The sequence below is a fragment of the Synchiropus splendidus genome, chromosome 6 (assembly GCF_027744825.2).
Source record: "Synchiropus splendidus isolate RoL2022-P1 chromosome 6, RoL_Sspl_1.0, whole genome shotgun sequence".
NCBI lineage: Eukaryota > Metazoa > Chordata > Actinopteri > Syngnathiformes > Callionymidae > Synchiropus > Synchiropus splendidus.
The window spans coordinates 411,133-428,261 of NC_071339.1; the positions used below are offsets into that span (position 1 = coordinate 411,133).

Consider the following 17,129-nt stretch of genomic DNA (forward strand, 5'->3'; position numbering starts at 1 on the left):
CCTCCACCACGTCATGCAGCCACTTCTGCACCCAATCACCAGGTGCTTCATGCCCAGACATGCTTCGGTCTCTCAGTTCAGACTTGCATGTTTGTCGATCATGGAGCAGAAAAACTGTGGTCAAGTTGGGAGACTGAGACAATTCAATAGGTTCAGGTTTGTGTTATGGTGATCAACAGTTAAACAACGGGAATCGAGCTTAAAACAAGGAGCTTGATGGAGGTGGTGAAGGAGGACATGAGGTCTGTAGGTTTGAGAGAAGAGGAGGCAGAGGACAGGGGGAGATGGAGGAGGAGGATCCACCTCTGAAGGGAGAAGCCCAGAGAGAAAGAAGGAGGACAATAAGGAGAAGAAGAAGAAGAACAGTAGAAGAAGAAGAAGAAAAAGATGAAGACGAAGAAGAAGACAAAGAAGACGAAAATAAGGAGAAGAAGAAAAAGACAAAGAAGAAAAAGGTGAAGACGAAGAAGAAGAAGAAAAGGTGAAGATGAAGAAGAAGGAGGAGGAGGAGGAGAAGGAGAAGCTTAAAACAAGCACAGTGACAAACTGGCTTGATAAAAGAGCCACAGATCTTCACTGAGCGTGACAGCGCTGTGCTCCATCACTTTCCATGAGACCTGGTCCGGGCCAAATATGGCAGCCAGACTCCAGACACTGCGACACATATCTGGGACCAGATTCCTGTGTGGGCCAGACAGCGCCCACGTCCGGCCCGGATCCGTCCACCATCAGGGGAGTGGCCACTGAACTACAGGGGTGAGTGAAAAGTTTCATGGGATTCCAGCAAAGTCTCTGATCTCCGTCAGAGGCCAAGGGTCGAAACCAAGCAACCGACCTCTGCTGCTGCTGCTGCTGCTGCTACTGCTGCTGCTGCTGCTGCTGCTGCTGCTGCTGCTGCTGCTGCTGCTGCACAGGACGTGTGGCCCGGCGCTGTCTAGAGTACACAGTCAGGCCCGGACACACCGAGGGGCTCAACTCAACACACAGTGAGACCACGGCAGCGTAAAGGTTACTCATCTCCTCCATCTGCAGAGCAACACAAAGAGAGTCTGCCAGCCTGGACCCATGGTTCCTGCTCATCTCATGAGACGTGCTCTGAGCCCAGGGCTGGGTTCCACGGCAGCAAGTCAGTCTGGCTCATCCGGACATGTCATTCTTCATCACGTGGGTCTGTCTGGCTCTCATGATGAAGGGGAGTCTCAGCTCCAACATGAGCCCTGAGGTTCTGACCCACTGGGTGGAAAGCCAGGTTCCCTCCGATGTTTCATGTGTCGGAGCCTCACCTGGACCACGGTCAGCTGCCTGTCACTGTCGGCTGTGGTGACACCTGTAGCAGCTTATAACGGTGTTTAAAAATATTTTTCTGAAATGAGTTACAATTTGCATAATTTACATTGAGGAATGGACCATGCGTGAAATTTAAATAAATAAAATAAAAGCTTTCAGTTATCTTTGAATTGTACATTACATATTTGCTCAACTGAATCATAATACGTTATATTCTTAATATATATAACAAGAAGCCACCAGCTCCTCAACATCAGCCAGCTCCACTAGTTCACTTCAGATGGCAGCTCTTCCTTCCATGGTGTGGATGTAGCGCCGTCACTGGGCGCACGCTGGTCTGAAGGAAAGGAAGGAAACGCACGGTGGAACAGCGCTTCATCTGATTGCTCTGATGTCACCAGGCTCCATGTCTGGACCACGAGAAGCTCCAGAGTCTGGGAACTCGCGCAGCTCAGAGTGAACGCTGGCGGAACGTGTGAACTGCTCTTACACGGCTCAGCAGTCAGACAGAAGGATGGAGGAGAGGAGGTTCAGGTGAGGACCGACCTGGCCGGCAGGGCGCCCTCTGCAGGCGGCCTCAGTGAGATGCAAGGCAGCGGTGGCTGAAGCCAGAGGCGGGACACCAGCGCGCTCTTAAATAGTCCGACTTTATTTTCACACAAAGCACAATGACATGAGTTGAGTTTGGCATTGAGGACCGTGCACCAACGGTGTCCTCCATGGCAGACACGCCCCCTCCTGGCTGCCAGCCTGCAGCGTCCCTCTGGCACCAGGCTGCTGGACTGGGATTCTGGTCAGGGTCCGGGCGGATATTTCTGCTGGATCGGACCAGAATGTTCCCTTTTCTTGGTCCCGTCTAAAGACACTGGCGCCCATTGACTTCAACTGCTCATCGAGAGCACTGAGACCGTGAGGTGAGACCCAGTCAGAAGGGCTGACCTGTGGGTGGCGCTGATGAGCAGGTGGGCTGTGGTGAAACCATTCCTGAGCTGCTGCCTGCACTGGTGCGTCCTGGATGCAGGTGGCGTCCTCGCCTCCCTCTAAAGAGGATGACTGCTGACGTGGTTGTCGGCCGCCTCCATGGCGACGGGCGGCTGCGGGCTGACTTTCGCCGGCCGGTGCTCGCTGCTGTGGGAGCAGAGCTGGCAGGAGGAGCAGAGCAAGTTACACCAGGGTGAGAAGCGGCAGACGCTGAGGCGCCACAGAAGCCAGCCCGGCGACCAGCAGCACCAGTAGAGCACCAACGCGCCCGCCGCCACAGCCAGGCCGACGGAGACCAGCAACAAGGTCCAGGATGCCCGAGGGTCTGGGAGAAAGAGAGCGGGCTCAGTTCGACACGGAGGCGTGCGGAGGTCTCACTGCCGCCTGCCTGAAGAGGGCGCCTCCTCCTGTGTCTGGCCTCCCCATCTTTGACACGCCCCTCTGATACGCCTCAGCATCTCTGACTCCTCCCACTTCCCTGCCCATGTGGCTAACTCCTCCTCCCCCGCGACGCTGACCTGTGTGACCTATGTTGCAAGATGGCCGCCCCACAGGCGTCTTCACGACACCAGAGGGATGTTCTCGGAGACTCACCGCTCAGCGACTGCTCACTGGGGGCGCTGGCTGGCACTCTGCAGTAGGAACGAGTGGCCGTCCGCTCTGCGGAGGGGACACTGACCGCGGCCGGGGACGGGGTCGCCAGCAGGCGTTCCGGAAGCAGATGGTGACCTGCTGATGATCAGAGCGTGTTAGAGGGAGGAGGGTTGGCGATGATTAGTTTTCATGAGCAGCTCATGGCGACTGCTGCACCAAACACAGAGGTGGAAACAGGACTTTGAGCTGTGGAACTCCACTGTCGGCATCAGAGGCTGTGGCACGCCCCGCTTCAGAGCTGACCTTCCCACATGGAGAGCAACACTACGATCATCCGAGTGCTGCGTCTCCTTCAGTGCAGCAGCAGACATGCGCTGCGTCCTCTGCGTGCCACATGCTGGCTGCAGACTCCTGCTGACCTTGGCACCCCGAGCTGAGGTTTTCCTCCAGGTCGCTCCCATCCCCACAGTTGTCGATGCCTTTGTCGTCACACACCAGGCTGAGCGGGATGCACTTCCCGTTGCCGCAGGTGAAGTAGGGCTCGCGGGTGCATTCGGAATGGTTGAATCCTGGAGAGACACACGACGCAGTGGCAAGTGAGCAACTGCAACGGATGCCTTACTGACACCGAGAGGTGGGACGGAGCAGTCACAGGCGAGGATCAGCGCAGCAGCAGTGACCTCGTCTACCGCAGTGGGCCGTGACCTTTGCCCCCTGGATGGAAGGAGTCTGCCACTCACCGAGCCTGAAGGAGGTGAAGTCCCCCACGAAGTCCACTCTGGGCTGAGTCCCCCTGGTCACCAGCCTCAGAGTCAAGTAGTTCCCGGTGGACAGCACCAGTCGCGGCGGGCTCTTGCCACACAGCGCGTGGCCCAGGGCCGGGGAGCTCTTGTCGGGGCCGTCGTAGAACTGCACGTAAGAGCCCGAGTGACAGGGGTCCCTCAGGTCCCTCCCGGAGACGGAGCCCAGCCCGGGCTTCAGAGAGGCCGAGCCGTGAAGCGAGCCCTGGAAGACCGGGGCGGGACTCAGCGGCGCCACGCGCAGCAAGCTGTAGACCAGGAAGAAGCGGAAGTAGAACTGGACCTTGTCCAGGGGCGAGCGCGCCTGCATGGTCAGGTGGCAGTCCGTGCCCGTGGACACGAAGTAGAACTTCTTGGACTCCTGGTGCGAGTTGACGATCATGCCGTCTCCCCGGATGGTCTGACCGCAGAAGTCCACCATGTTGACTGGAAAGACAAACGCCATTTTCTTCATCAGAACAGACCAGGGGAGCGTGACGGCGCGCGGAGTGTCGCTTCTCTCCCTCCCTCTCTCTCTCTCTCTCTGTCTCAGCTGCTCTGTGTGGGCGTGAAACCTGGCGCAACCAAACCTCTCCAGCGCGGGGAGGGGGGCGGGGTTCCTGCGCCAACTCAGCCGACCAATCAGAGGAAAGGGGCCGGTTTGAGGGTCAGAGGTTTTCAAAGTGATGGACTGGGCCCAGGTGAGGGACCGACACAAAGGTCTGGATCACCCTCTCACTATCAACGTACATTGAAACAACTCACTCTCTCAGGTTCTCCTGACTGCCCGAGACAATTTCCTTCCAAAAGCTGTGACCTCACTAGTCCACTTGACCTTGAGCCAGCGCTGCCCCTCTGCTCTCGGACGCTGCAGACTCTCTCGCGGCGCCAGAGCCGCCCGACTCTCTGGATCCTGGAGGAACCCCAGGAGGGAGGCACGTGGCCCCCCAACACGAGGGCCCAGCAGCCGAGTGCAGCGCACCTCCTCCTGCCGTGGCGCCTCTCCGGCCCTGAGAAGAGCAAGCAAGGATCCACTTCATAACCGCACCCGTCACCCTCCTCAGTGTAAACGGCCCTGGACGAGGAGCGAGGGCGACGTGGCGTCTCCCGGGCGACGCAGTGGCCTCCCGCTCAGGCCGTCCTCCCTGTCAGAGCCGGGCGGCACCTGTGGCATGGAAACCTGCTGCCTGATGCCCCGGTTGGAGGCCAAACACCGCGCAGCTGCTGCAGCCCTCAGCACTGCTCCGACTGTCCATGACTTCCTGCAGGTCTGGAGTCAGCAGAGAGTCCAGTCCATTGTCCCCTCTGATGTTTCTGAGCCTGACCTGGACCACTGTCACTGTCAGCTATATATCTATATCTATATCGATATAGATATAGATATAGATATAGATATAGATATAGATATAGATCTAGATCTAAAAGTCACATGACACCACTGAGGGCACTGGATATCAAAGAACTTCAAGCAAACATTGATCCTGAAACGGATGGATGAGGCTTGTGAGTGCGTCTGGTTGACTGGATTCTGGTTTGAGGAAAGCACCATTATACTACAGCGAGCGAGCAGCTGATGTTGAGGCGAGTGAGCCTGCCTCTGCTGCGGGGACGTCCTGCGGTGCTGCGTGACTGAAACTGTGGAGCAGATGAACTGGTCTGCTGCGAAGCTGCAGGTCTGCTCACTCTCTTTGGCAGTTGACACAGCTCATTCACGTCAGTTGTCAAGCAATGACGTTGCTCCATACCAGGCTTCTAGCTCGGGTGTTGAAACAGAGCCTCCAAAACCCCGCCCCCAACCCATAACCCCGCCCCCTCCAGACACACCAGGTCAATGACTGACAACCAACAACTGGCTTTGGAACAAACACCGCTGTCAACAGCTATTTGTCCCAGAATAACATGATAAACAACAGATAAACAAGCATCCGAGTCAAATCACAAACGTTCACAGACATGAGGGCAGTGGCAACACTGGGCGACTGTTTTGCTGGGCTGAGCCTCGTTCATTAAAGATAATAATAATAATAACAATAACATATTGATGATGATTCCTTCCCTCACTACAAGCCATGGTGTGTCCATCCTGGTGCCTCCATCTTGTTTCTCACCTCTGGCAGGAGCTGTCCATGGTAGAGGATCCAGAGTCCCACAGACAAGAGCACCAGACAACGTGGTCGATCCTGTCCACTCACTTGTCTCTGCTGCCACGGCTGAAACTGCCCTTTCCTCAGCACTGATTGTAGACAGTTAGGACCGAGCTCCTCAAAGAGCAGATCCAAGGCTTCTGAGGTCTGAAAGCAGGGGGCGTGTGGGACGGACGCTCAGCCCCTGATCTGCCTCTGGGCTGCAGGCCAGATCATGAAGAGATTTACCACCACCTGGACTTTATTAGCTCTGTTTCTATGGAGACGGCTGAATACTGATCCAGTGACCCCCAGGAATGTCTCTGAACCCTGGAGCCCCTGTGGGTGGGAAAAGACTGGGCCCGGCACAAGTCAACACAAACACAATGTCCTCTGTCTCCTGGACTGGCACTTGCTTTGCCTTGTTTATCTGTCAACATGTTTGCTTGTTTCTGTCTGATATTGTGTTGCCATGCGAAGCCACTCACAGTCGGAGATGGATTGTTCAGTTTAGCCTGCTTTTTATCCTCAAAAAAACAAATAAACCAGCAGAAACAGGCCATCATGAACCGCAGCAGAGGAGAGTCGCACTCAGGCAGGGTTTCTCCTCATTCAGCACAGCAGAGATGGACTGGAAGACTTCCACTGTGAAAGGCCACAGTGTGCCAACAGCCGGACTGGTGTCCCTGAATCAGACCTTCAGAGTTCTACAGACCTGGAGCCCTTTGAACCGTTGATGGGGCTATTCAGAGGGACACCTTGTGCCCGAGAGGCCGTGCTCTCCGTGTCAGACTGACGGATGCTTGAGGCTCAGAGCTGCTGACACGTCGTGGCTTGGTTGGCTGTGTGAGACCTGATGGGACCAGTGCTCCTGTGATGTCAGCGCGAGGGGGCGGGGTCGAACCCTGAGCAGTGCACCACCTCGCCACACGCTCCTCTCTAACGCCAGAGAGTTGACGCTGCCGTGGCCAAGGTCAGGTTTGAAAAACGGCCTCCTCGACAAGGACTACACAGAATACAAACATGGGTGACGCACAGTGGCCGTGAGAACATCCGCTTCCAAATGACCATTTAAAGCAGCTCAAACCAAAGGTTTGTTCACCAAGACGCAGGTGACTGGCGTGTCGTCTTAGCAAGACACTCCAGAGTGAGGAGCGCTGTCACTCTTTTGACAGGTTCTCCTCCTCCCTCAGGTACGGCCGGGTTCCCATGAAAGGTGTTGCCCCGCCCCTTCATGACCCTCTCACAGAAAACGCCCGGAGACACCTGTGCATCTCCATGAAGGCTGATCGTCGAGGTCGACTCATCCCCCGGCGTCATGACACCGTGGGAGGGAGGAAGGCTGAACTCTGGTTCTGACATCAGAGTTCAAGCATGCGGTGGGTCCTCAGCCCCGCGACCTTTGGACCCTCCCGGCCGTCATGTGGCCGTGGGCTCGCCTTGTCTTCCAGAGGCTGTGACAGCGATGGCAAGATGAAGCGTCAAGTCCAAGTCATCCACGTGACTAGCCAGGACCATGACTGCACGAGTCACGGAGCAAAGTCTGACCTGAACCTGCTTGTTTGGCTCGCCTTTTCCATTCCTGAAGATGAGTCAACCAGGAATGTGTTCAGGTATCGCTGAGGTATTTCAGCGATCCGTCTGACGGAGAAGCAGTCAGGACTGTCTCAAGCAAAGTTTCGTCCTGGTGAGGGTTCAGAGGTCACCAACTTCCCATCGATCTGAGCTGCTTTTGTGGCTGACCACAGAAGAAGAACAAAGCAAGTCCGCTGAGCCGGCTCTTACCGGTCTCCATGGCCGTGCTGTGGACCCTCACGCAGCTGAGCAGCAGGATCAGGCGGAGAGAAAGACACCGCGGGCCGCGCGCCATCCTCCAGAGTCACACGACTGTAGACTCTCATGATGGCGCGCTGCGTTTCACCCCCACGGGCTACACACACACACACACACACACACACCCATGTTTTCTCATCACCATGACAACCGACCGCCAATCAGATGAGAGCCAGGCCATCGAAGAGCCTGCCATCTCAGACGCTGCAACTGCTTCTGAGCGTTTGCTCCAGTTCTCTTTTTGCCCTATTTGCCGATACCTTTTCCTCCACAGCCCACGGTCGCTGCTCAGTGCTGCCGCTGAATCTGGCAACTTTGTGAGGTCTCCATGAAGCTGCCGCGGCTTCAGCCTGAGCCACCACGCACTCGCAGGCCACCTGCAGACCTGTCGAAGGGCAGAGCCATGACGCAGCGCCTCCCAGGACGCTGATGCTGCTGCTGTGGAAAGAGTCAGCAGTCCAGGATGGTTGGCTGATGGAGAAGCTGGATAACTGTAGTCAAGGTCAAGAAAGGGGCAGAGACGGACGAGCTAAAGAGGGGAAATGTCTCTCTTCCTCACCATTTGGATAAATCCTTGTCACTGTCGTCCTTGATGTCCTTGGATGACCTGCGAGAGTGCTCGCACAGCGACTTGTTGTTCACGCAGAGAGGGGAGCAGAACAACGTCCTGACCTCTCTGTGTACTCCCTTTGACTCTTGCCAGTCTCAGGCGCAGCTCTCCACTCCTTCTCTCCTGAGGAGACCCAGCTGCGGCGTCTGACCCGCATCTTGCTGATGCTCCACGCCCTTTCTTCAACACGCCATTTCGCTGGGTTTGATGCCAATTTCAGAGGAGAATTTGATGCATTGAAATTGATCGTGTATGTCCGCCATGATGTCCGTGGACCAATAACGAAGCGACTATCGAGTGCGCACCCGTTGGTTTGTTTTGATTCACCCTTGAACTCCGGCCTCCACTCCGCGTCTGGGCTTTTATTGTGAAGAGCAGAAGGACATCCGGTGTGGCACCGTCTCACGTCCTGTCACATTTCGCACCGACAGCCGAGTGGCCGGCGCCGGATCCAACAGGTTCCCGCCCTCCCCCTCCCTTCACAGGCGGCTGGCCAGACTCGGGTTCCGCTGCTGCTGCCGCTGCCGCTGCTGCTGCTCTGACTCGCTCTCAGGAGCTGCGACAATGCTGGATCCGTCCTCCAGCGAGGAGGAGGGGGATGAGCTGCCCGAGGTGGCTCGCAGAGCGCCCGCCGCCCAGAAGAGCCGCGGCGGCGGAGCTCGGCCGTCGCCGGGCCGCGGCGCGAGGCAGCAGCCGCCGGGCCGCGGGGCCAGCGCCGCCGGCCGCCCCGCCAGCCCCAGCCCCTCGGTGGGCAGCGACAAAGAGAAGGAGGACCTGGAGAAGATGCAGCGGGAGGAGGAGGAGAGGAGGAAGAGGCTGCAGCTCTACGTCTTCGTCATGCGCTGCATCGCGTATCCCTTCAACGCCAAGCAGCCCACCGACATGGCCCGCAGGCAGCAGAAGGTAAGAGCGCTCTGACGCCACAGGTGTGCTGTGGACGCTGCTGAAGGCACCCGGGGGTGTGTGGTGGAGGACGCCTGGGACAGGAGGGGCTGAGGCTCCTGCTGTAGGTCAGGAGGTCAGAGCAGCTTGACTGGTGCTGATGCGGGAGGGTCGCTGCGCCAGGACACTGGCGGGGAGGAGGTCGGCTGGAGCAGATAGAGAGGAGCTGGAGAAGGTGTGAGCGCAGGTCCACTGCTGACCGACAGAGGCCGGGGCCTCGGTGTGTTCGGAGAAGCAGTTCAGGCTGCTACAGAAGCTTCTGACCGGCTCACGGCTTCTTCAAAGCCAAGACCAATGGGTCGTTTCCTCGTGTGGCTGAGATCACAGTGTTTTTCCAGTAAAAACCGGGTGAAAGTCCACGTCCACCATGATGTTTCCACGGAGTCGGGTGGCGTGACGCTTGGTCTTCATCACGGAGGTCATTCTTCGGAGGGCGCGGCCAGCCGCCACTCCTGCGCCTTTGATGTTTGCTGTCCACCTGGTGGCGCCACAGAGCAAAGGACGCGCTCAGGCTCCTCCCACCCACCAGATGACATCACAGGGAGTGCTCACCACCTGGAGTTCCAATCCAAGATGGCCGCTCAGAGTGTCAGCAGCGAGGAGACCTACGCTTGGCCCCTCCCCACAGTCCTCATCAGGCTGCTAGAGTGCACTTCCTGCTTCTGTCTGGATGAGTCCCTCCTGAATCATGATGCAGCTTGAGAAGCTACCACTGGAGTGACGTGCCGGAGGTCTGAACCAGCGGGGGGCGTGAGAGAGGATCGGAGTGTCGAGCCACTGAGGAGAGAGGGACTGCTGGCCAGGCGGCAGGGCTGCAGTGCCTGAGGCTTCAGGCCACAGCAGACATGGGCTTGGACAGAGGGCCACTAACCAGGAGGATCAGCCACTGAAGGTGGATGCCACCACCATCCAGGCCACTCCAGTCAGCCACCGCCTCAGACCCAGCGTGTCACGGTGGAAGGAGAAGCTGCTGTCATGCTCTGGCATCGCCTGCTCGGACACAGCACACTCAGCCAGGGAGTCACATGACAACAGCAGGGTGTGTGTGAGTGATGCAGACTGCTCCGCTCCTGCAGGACCATCTGGGAGACCATGTCCACGGTCCTCGGCTGGATCACGCTCATGTCCCACCGTTGGTGATGTTCAGCAGACTCGTGAAGCTGACTGGACTTGTGAAGCTGACTCGTCTCTTGAAGTGGAGTCAACTCGTGAAGCTGACTCGACACGTGAAGCGGACTCGACTCTTGAAGTGGAGTCAACTCGTGAAGCTGACTCGACTCGTGAAGCTGACTCGACACGTGAAGTGGACTCGACTTGTGAAGCTGACTGGACTTGTGAAGCGGACTCGACTCTTGAAGTGGACTCGACTCTTGAAGTGGACTCGACTTGTGAAGCTGACTGGACTCGTGAAGCGGACTCAACTCGTGAAGCTGACTGGACTCGTGAAGCAGACTCGACTTGTGAAGCTGACTGGACTTGTGAAGCTGACTCAACTCGTGAAGCGGACTCGACTCTTGAAGTGGACTCGACTTGTGAAGCTGACTGGACTCGTGAAGCGGACTCGACTTGTGAAGCTGACTGGACTTGTGAAGTGGACTCAACTCGTGAAGCTGACTGGACTCGTGAAGCTGACTGGACTTGTGAAGCTGACTGGACTTGTGAAGCTGACTGGACTCGTGAAGTGTACTGGACTCGTGAAGCAGACTGGACTCGTGAAGCTGACTGGACTCGTGAAGCTGACTGGACTCGTGAAGCGGACTGGACTCGAGACTGGAGACTGCAGACTGGACTCGAAGCCGCCGATGATTTTGTGGACTCGTCTCCTCCCTAATGTTCAGTCCACCTTAATGAAAGTTGTGCTGGGGTCGGATCCACCCTCCAGACCTGGTGTGTTTTCCTGCTGCTTTACTCCAGTGTCAGCAGTGAGAGCGTGCGCTCCTCAGTGTCTCTCTCTCATCTCCAGGACCGACAGCTGGAGCCTCAGTGTGTGTGTGTTTGATCTAGGCTCGGTAATAACCAGCCAGCAGGCGCTTTCTCTTCCAGCCGTAGCTCTTGGTGTGTGTGTGTGTGTGTGTGTGTGTGTGTGAACACGCATAGCTTCGACCTTGTGGGGACTGTTTGCTGTTTGGGGCGGTGTGCGGGGGCCGGACCCCACAAGGTGAAGCCTCACGTTGAGGCTTCAAGCCTCCTGGTTCAGGAGTTTGGATGGTTGTGTTCAGGGGGGGGAGGCTGGGGGAAGGGTGATGGCCAGGAGAGCAGGTCCTCACGAAGCGTGAAGACATCACCTGTGTGTGTGTGTGTGCACTGGAGGCCATGCATATTTCATGAGGCCTGTAATGATGAGGAAAGCCTCTTGTCTGCACGTGCAACACACACACACACGAAGCGGCCGAGTGTGTGAGCCAGCTCTGCCTCACACAGCCCTCCAGAGGACCATGTTCTCGCGGCGGTGGTGGGACGGCGGTGAGTCATCCGGCCACTTCTCTCTCCAGACTGGAGGCTGGCCTCCATTAGTGTGGTCTGAGGCAGAGCGTCTCCCGGGCCGCCACTCTGAAGGTCCAGGGCTGGACAGCATGGCCGCCGGTGTCCACCCTGGCGCCGGCACCACCTGCAGAGTTGGGGGGGAAAGGAGCCGTGGAGGTTCACGAAGCTGACGCTTGAGCTGGCAGGTGGTCACATGACCCCGCCCTGGACCAGGCGCCACTCACCTGTCATGTGACTGGTGACGCGCTGCTGCCCCCTGCTGTCCGATGGTGCTGCCTGCGCTGGATAAACTCCCTCGTCATGAATGGTTGGATGGGAATGACTGTTCTCCGAGAGAGACAAAACCAAGAGGCTTTGATTCTCCACTGTTACCGAGGCTGAAACAGGACGGCGTCGTCCTGTCATCACTCAGCGCTGCTGAACTTTGAACGCCATTAGACCAGCCATAATCTCCTCGCACTTCCTCTGCGGCCGTGGCCATGGCAACCGTTGCCAGGGCCGCGGCGGGCGAGTGAGCGCGTGACCGTCTCACCTCAGCGGGGACCTCTGTCTTGCCTCCTCAGATCAGCAAGCAGCAGCTGCAGAGCGTCAAGGAGCGCTTCCTCTCCTTCCTCAGCGGGGAGACGCAGGTCGTGGCCGACGAAGCCTTCATCAACGCCGTCCAGAGCTACTATGAGGTGAGACCCCCACACAACGGTTGCTCTGGTTTGGACTTCAGACGCTGTGACGAGATGGAGCGTTCAACCGCCATGAATCGCTCTGGAGCAGAGTTCACTGTCTGTTCTGACAGTTCTGTCTCCTCATGTGCTTCCTCCAACTAACAGACACGGTCCAGAACATTCTGGAGGCCAGGGGCTCTGAACCTTTCCCTGAACCACGGGCCCCGGGGCCCATTCAACAGAACTGATCAATAACCAGATTGAATCTTCTCACACGTGAACAAAGCAAAACCTTGTGAGACAACATGAAACCATGTGATCAGCACAGAGATATTTGTCATGGAAAAGTCCAACCAGCAGCAGAAGCAGCTGCAGGTCATGTTCATCACATTTACTGAGGGAAAAGGAAGAAAAAAAACACAATTGATCCAAACTGTTGAATTCTGAATGAAATAAATATAATCTATAAAGTCTAAATATCATCAAATGAAAGCAATATATTTGATTTCAACTCCAAGTGAAGTGTCAATCAAAGTCTCACCGTTTCAAAACTGCTCCAACAGGTGAACAGTGTTTCCTGTAGGGGGCGCCATCACTTCCTTCATCACTGTTTCTTTCCAAGAACTTCTCCATAGTTGGTGACTGTCACAGATGTGCAGCTGTCAAGTCAGTTCACTGACTCACTGCTGCCACCACGTGGCTCATGGGTTCAGACTGAGCCTCTCAGGGCCCTCGAGGGGGCGCTCCAGCCCTGTGGTGAAGAACCACTGCTGTAGAAGAACCTCCCCCCCTTGAGTAAAGAGCTGTGAGACATGGGTCGGACGGTCCGGATCCTTGTGCCCACCAGATGGTGTGACGCCACATTGCTGGCTTCAGCTTCAGCGACTTTGCTGTTGGAAAACCAGATAACATCTGTGTTGCTTGATGCATTCGTGACACACCATCAGAGACAAACGTGACCAAGCACGTACAGAAGACGGACGCGCTGGTGAGGAGCTCGTGCTCTCGGCCTCTCATTTGACTGGTTCCAGGCTTCAGTCGTTGAGGACCAGTGAGTGGTGTCCGTCTTGATGTCCAGAGTCCCAGAGGGGGTGCAGGTGGATACGTGCATGACTCCTGGTTGCTGATCGTCTCTGGAGTCTGTTGTGTGGACAACTGCTTTTCTTCCTCACCAGAGTCCTGGAGCGGCTTTTTATGGCTGAATTGTCATCGTTTGAATGGCGTTGTCCTCTTGCACTGGCATGTGACTGTGGTGGACAGGAAGCGTGAGCGGCTGGTAACTTGGCTCTGCTGGCTGCAGGTCTTCCTGAAGAGTGACCGCGTGAGCCGCATGGTGCAGAGCGGCGGCTGCTCCGCCAGCGACTCCCGCGAGGTTTTCAAGAAGCACATCGAGAAGCGCGTGCGCAGCCTGCCGGAGATCGACGGCCTGAGCAAAGAGACGGTGCTGAGCTCCTGGATGGCCAAGTTCGACACCATCTACCGAGGCGAGGAGGACCCCAGGAAGCAGCAGCAGAGGCTGACCACCAGCGCCGCCTCCGAGCTCATCCTCAGCAAGGAGCAGCTGTACGAGATGTTCCAGCAGATCCTGGGCATCAAGAAGTTCGAGCACCAGCTGCTCTACAACGCCTGCCAGGTCAGTGACTGGAGCCCTCTTCTCCTCAGCACCATCATCGAGGGGGGCGGTCGCTGACGCCTGTGTTGCTGTGTCTGCAGCTGGACAACCCTGACGAACAAGCCGCTCAGATCAGAAGGGAGCTGGATGGACGTCTGCAGATGGCCGACCAGATCGCTCGCGTGAGTCGCGCCTCGCCGGCTGCGGTCCTCATCTCTGGAGACCTGACGTCTTCCCTTGTCCACCCAGGTGGGGGGGCGCTTCCCGCGCTTCTCCTCCAGAGAGATGGAGTCTGCGTACGTGGAAGAGCTGCGCTCCTCCGTCAACCTCCTGATGGCCAACCTGGAGAGCATGCCCGTGTCCAAGGGAGCAGACTTCAAGCTGCAGAAGCTGAAGCGGGGCCACAACACCTCCATCATGGACATGGGCCAGGAGGACGAGAACACGCTCTCCAAGTCGGACGTGGTGCTCTCCTTCACCCTCGAGGTACCTGACGTCCGTGTGACACCGCCACCTGGTGGTGACTCCGCTGTCATCGCACCCGCACGCTAACATGATGCGCTCCCCTGATGGCGCCGACTTGGTTTTGAGAGGCGAGGTCAGCTTTACAGAGCCCTGGAAGTGACATGCATGTGTTATTTTTTGGGATGTGGCACGCAGGACTTTATTTTGGTTTTATTATCTCAATGTACGACGGTCAGCGCATGCGTAACAGCCTCTCTGGCCAAGCATTTTCCAACATCCACGTCATGTCACCACTACGTCTCCCATGGCTTCATACGTGTTCGTCAACGTTGTCCACCACTGTCTGCAAGTCGGGACGACGGCAAAGTGGCTGCGCTTGTCGCCCTCTGATCAAGTGTTTTCTACTCAGAGTAATTCCATATGTGGCTAAAGCTATATGTGTTACGCAGCCCTCGGAGTGCAGAAGTCACATGCATTCTTGTGTTTTATGTGAGTTATCCCAGCATTATCTGGTGGTCATTTTTACCTCGTCATTACCAGACTTTGTGAATACACCTCTACACACTATCAGTCAGTTGTGGGAGGACCAGCGCCATGGTCCGAGAGCGGTTGATCAGCTCTTTTTGTCCATTCAGGTCTGAGTCCCACGGAGAGTCTGGATGGCTCATGGCTTGTGCTGGTGGACAGATCAGTGAGACGCAGCGTCAGCACATACAACTGCAACCTTCTCATCGACCCCATGGTTGGTGCGTGTGTTGCAGGTGGTCATCATGGAGGTCCAGGGTCTGAGGTCTCTGGCGCCAAACAGAATTGTTTACTGCACCATGGAGGTGGAGGGCGGACACAAGCTGCAAACTGACCAGGCAGAGGCGTCCAAACCCACGTGAGAACACACACACGCACTCTCACACACTCACACACACAGACACACACTCTCACACACACAGACACACACTCACACACACACACACACACGCATGCACGCACACGTACGCACGCACACACACACACGTGAATGTGGGGTGGAGTGGAATTGGTGACCGCTGTGGTTAGAATGCCAGATGCAGAATATGATGCTCAAACGTCCCTCTTCACGCACTGTGCGCACAAGTCATGGACACAGGGGTTTGTTTCGGACAGTTGGTGTGGGTGTGTGGTTTCTGTGAAAGAATGAACAAATAAGAAAACAGCTCACGTACAGTGATACAATTGAATCAATAGAGCCGCTACAACAGTACTGCTAACACACCAGCTAGCATGTGGCTAGGATAGCAGCGGGAGCTGCGATGGGACTCACGGCACTCGTATCAAAAACCCGCCTCCAACACAAGCTCTTCACAACACACCAACCCGCTGCCCTTGTCCAAACTTTGCATGCACTTTTGACTTGACCGTTGTCGCGTCTCGTCCTGACGGCGTCTCCACGCTGCGCCGCAGCAAACTGCCTCGCTGATTTGCGCCGGAGTCGGCAGCGTGATTGACAGCTGTGCGCCACGGATAGGAAATCTTCAAGTCACACAAACAAATGCCAAACAGGCGCACAGAAGAGTGAACGTGTTGCAGGAAAATGCCGTGAAGTCTTCATAAGAGACGGGGGAGCGAGGAGTCGACTGGACGGTAGAGTGGGACAGGACACCTGGTGTCACACAGAAGAAGCAGCCCAGGGAGGGGCAGGCTCTCAGAGACCTGGAGAGGAAACAAATGGGGTGGGTTTTAGTGGGGACACCAGGGCGAGAGTAGTTCCTGCCAGGGGTTTCAGCAGAGCAGTGTCGGGACAGGAGCCATGCTCAGGCTCAGACTTGGAGGATGAGAAGGTTCTGTCTCAGCAGGGAGGTGTACGAGAAGAGGCTTGACTCTTCAAGGGTTTCGGGGAGAAGTGATCTGGAGAGGCTGCCAACATGAGGACGTTCACGCCGCGCTGGCGGTCATCTAACAGCGCTGTGTGTCTTTGCCGCTGCAGTTGGGGCACACAGGGCGACTTCACCACCACCCAGCCGCTGCCCGCGGTGAAGGTCAAGCTGTTCACCGAGAGCACCGGAGTGCTGGCGCTGGAGGACAAGGAGCTCGGGCGGGTAGGTGGCCCCGCTCGGGCCTGACGGCGAGGAGGGCCTCAGTGGTCACTGTGGCGCTGTGCTTGTTCGCAGGTGGTCCTCCATCCCACTCCCAACAGCCCGAAGCAGTCGGAGCTGCACAAGATGAGCGTCTCCAAAGGCTGCACCGACAGTGAGCTCAGGATCCGACTCGCCGTTCGCATGGACAAGCCGCAGAACATGAAGCATTGTGGGCAAGTGGATTTCTGTGTTTGACTCGTGTGCGGCCCTGGCAAGCGTGACTCGACAGCTCCTCACAGCCCCACTCACCGACGTGTTCCTGTGATCTGTGGTCACCACTGGTCATGACTTACTGATCACAGCCTTTGGACCTGGACGTGTCTTCAACACTAACTACAGTGAATAGTGTGTGTGAGAATACGGGAGCTTCTTGGTTGCAACTGCACCATGGATGATTGTCCACTAGAGGTCACCCGTTTACTTTCCTCATGGAGCCATGCAAGCGACCTCTGCTCACCATGGCCTCAGCCCAAGTCTTTTTGTCTGTGATTTCATTTAGCAGACCAAGTCAGAGAGGCTGGATGGAGATGGTTTGGACATGGACAGAGGAGAGAGAGCCAGTACATTGGTAGATGAAGATGCTGAGATGTTGGAGCTGCCAGGCAGAAGGTGGAGAGGAAGGCCACATGATGGAGGTGGTGAAGGAGGA

General features: G+C 56.6%; 2 protein-coding genes across 5 annotated transcripts in view; one reads left to right on the forward strand and one right to left on the reverse strand.

Annotated features, from left to right (window-relative positions):
* Positions 1-1,776: 1,776 nt before the first annotated feature.
* ldlrad2 (low density lipoprotein receptor class A domain containing 2) lies at positions 1,777-7,982 on the reverse strand. 3 transcript variants are annotated; one of them, XM_053868629.1, is made up of 5 exons: positions 7,858-7,982; positions 3,603-4,088; positions 3,282-3,431; positions 2,863-3,000; positions 1,777-2,593 (listed from the first exon to the last, which is right to left on the reverse strand). In XM_053868629.1, the coding sequence occupies exons 2-5, from the start codon at positions 4,081-4,083 to the stop codon at positions 2,328-2,330; spliced, it is 1,035 nt and encodes a 344-aa protein (XP_053724604.1). In that variant the 5' UTR covers positions 4,084-4,088; positions 7,858-7,982; the 3' UTR covers positions 1,777-2,327. The 3 variants fall into 3 exon arrangements, with proteins under 3 accessions (XP_053724604.1, XP_053724603.1, XP_053724602.1); XM_053868628.1 differs by lacking the exon at positions 7,858-7,982 and adding an exon at positions 7,550-7,688 and having other exon boundaries at positions 2,863-2,997; XM_053868627.1 differs by lacking the exon at positions 7,858-7,982 and adding an exon at positions 7,550-7,688.
* A 766-nt stretch (positions 7,983-8,748) lies between these two features.
* cadpsa (Ca2+-dependent activator protein for secretion a) overlaps positions 8,749-17,129 on the forward strand; it is a 52,934-nt gene continuing 44,553 nt past the window's right edge. For both annotated transcript variants that reach the window (XM_053867005.1, XM_053867006.1), the window contains exons 1-8: positions 8,749-9,110; positions 12,197-12,310; positions 13,593-13,925; positions 14,006-14,086; positions 14,154-14,390; positions 15,131-15,252; positions 16,330-16,441; positions 16,514-16,653. In XM_053867005.1, coding sequence (XP_053722980.1) covers positions 8,772-9,110; positions 12,197-12,310; positions 13,593-13,925; positions 14,006-14,086; positions 14,154-14,390; positions 15,131-15,252; positions 16,330-16,441; positions 16,514-16,653 — 1,478 coding nt within the window. In that variant the 5' untranslated portion in view covers positions 8,749-8,771. The remainder of the gene's footprint in view (positions 9,111-12,196; positions 12,311-13,592; positions 13,926-14,005; positions 14,087-14,153; positions 14,391-15,130; positions 15,253-16,329; positions 16,442-16,513; positions 16,654-17,129) is intronic.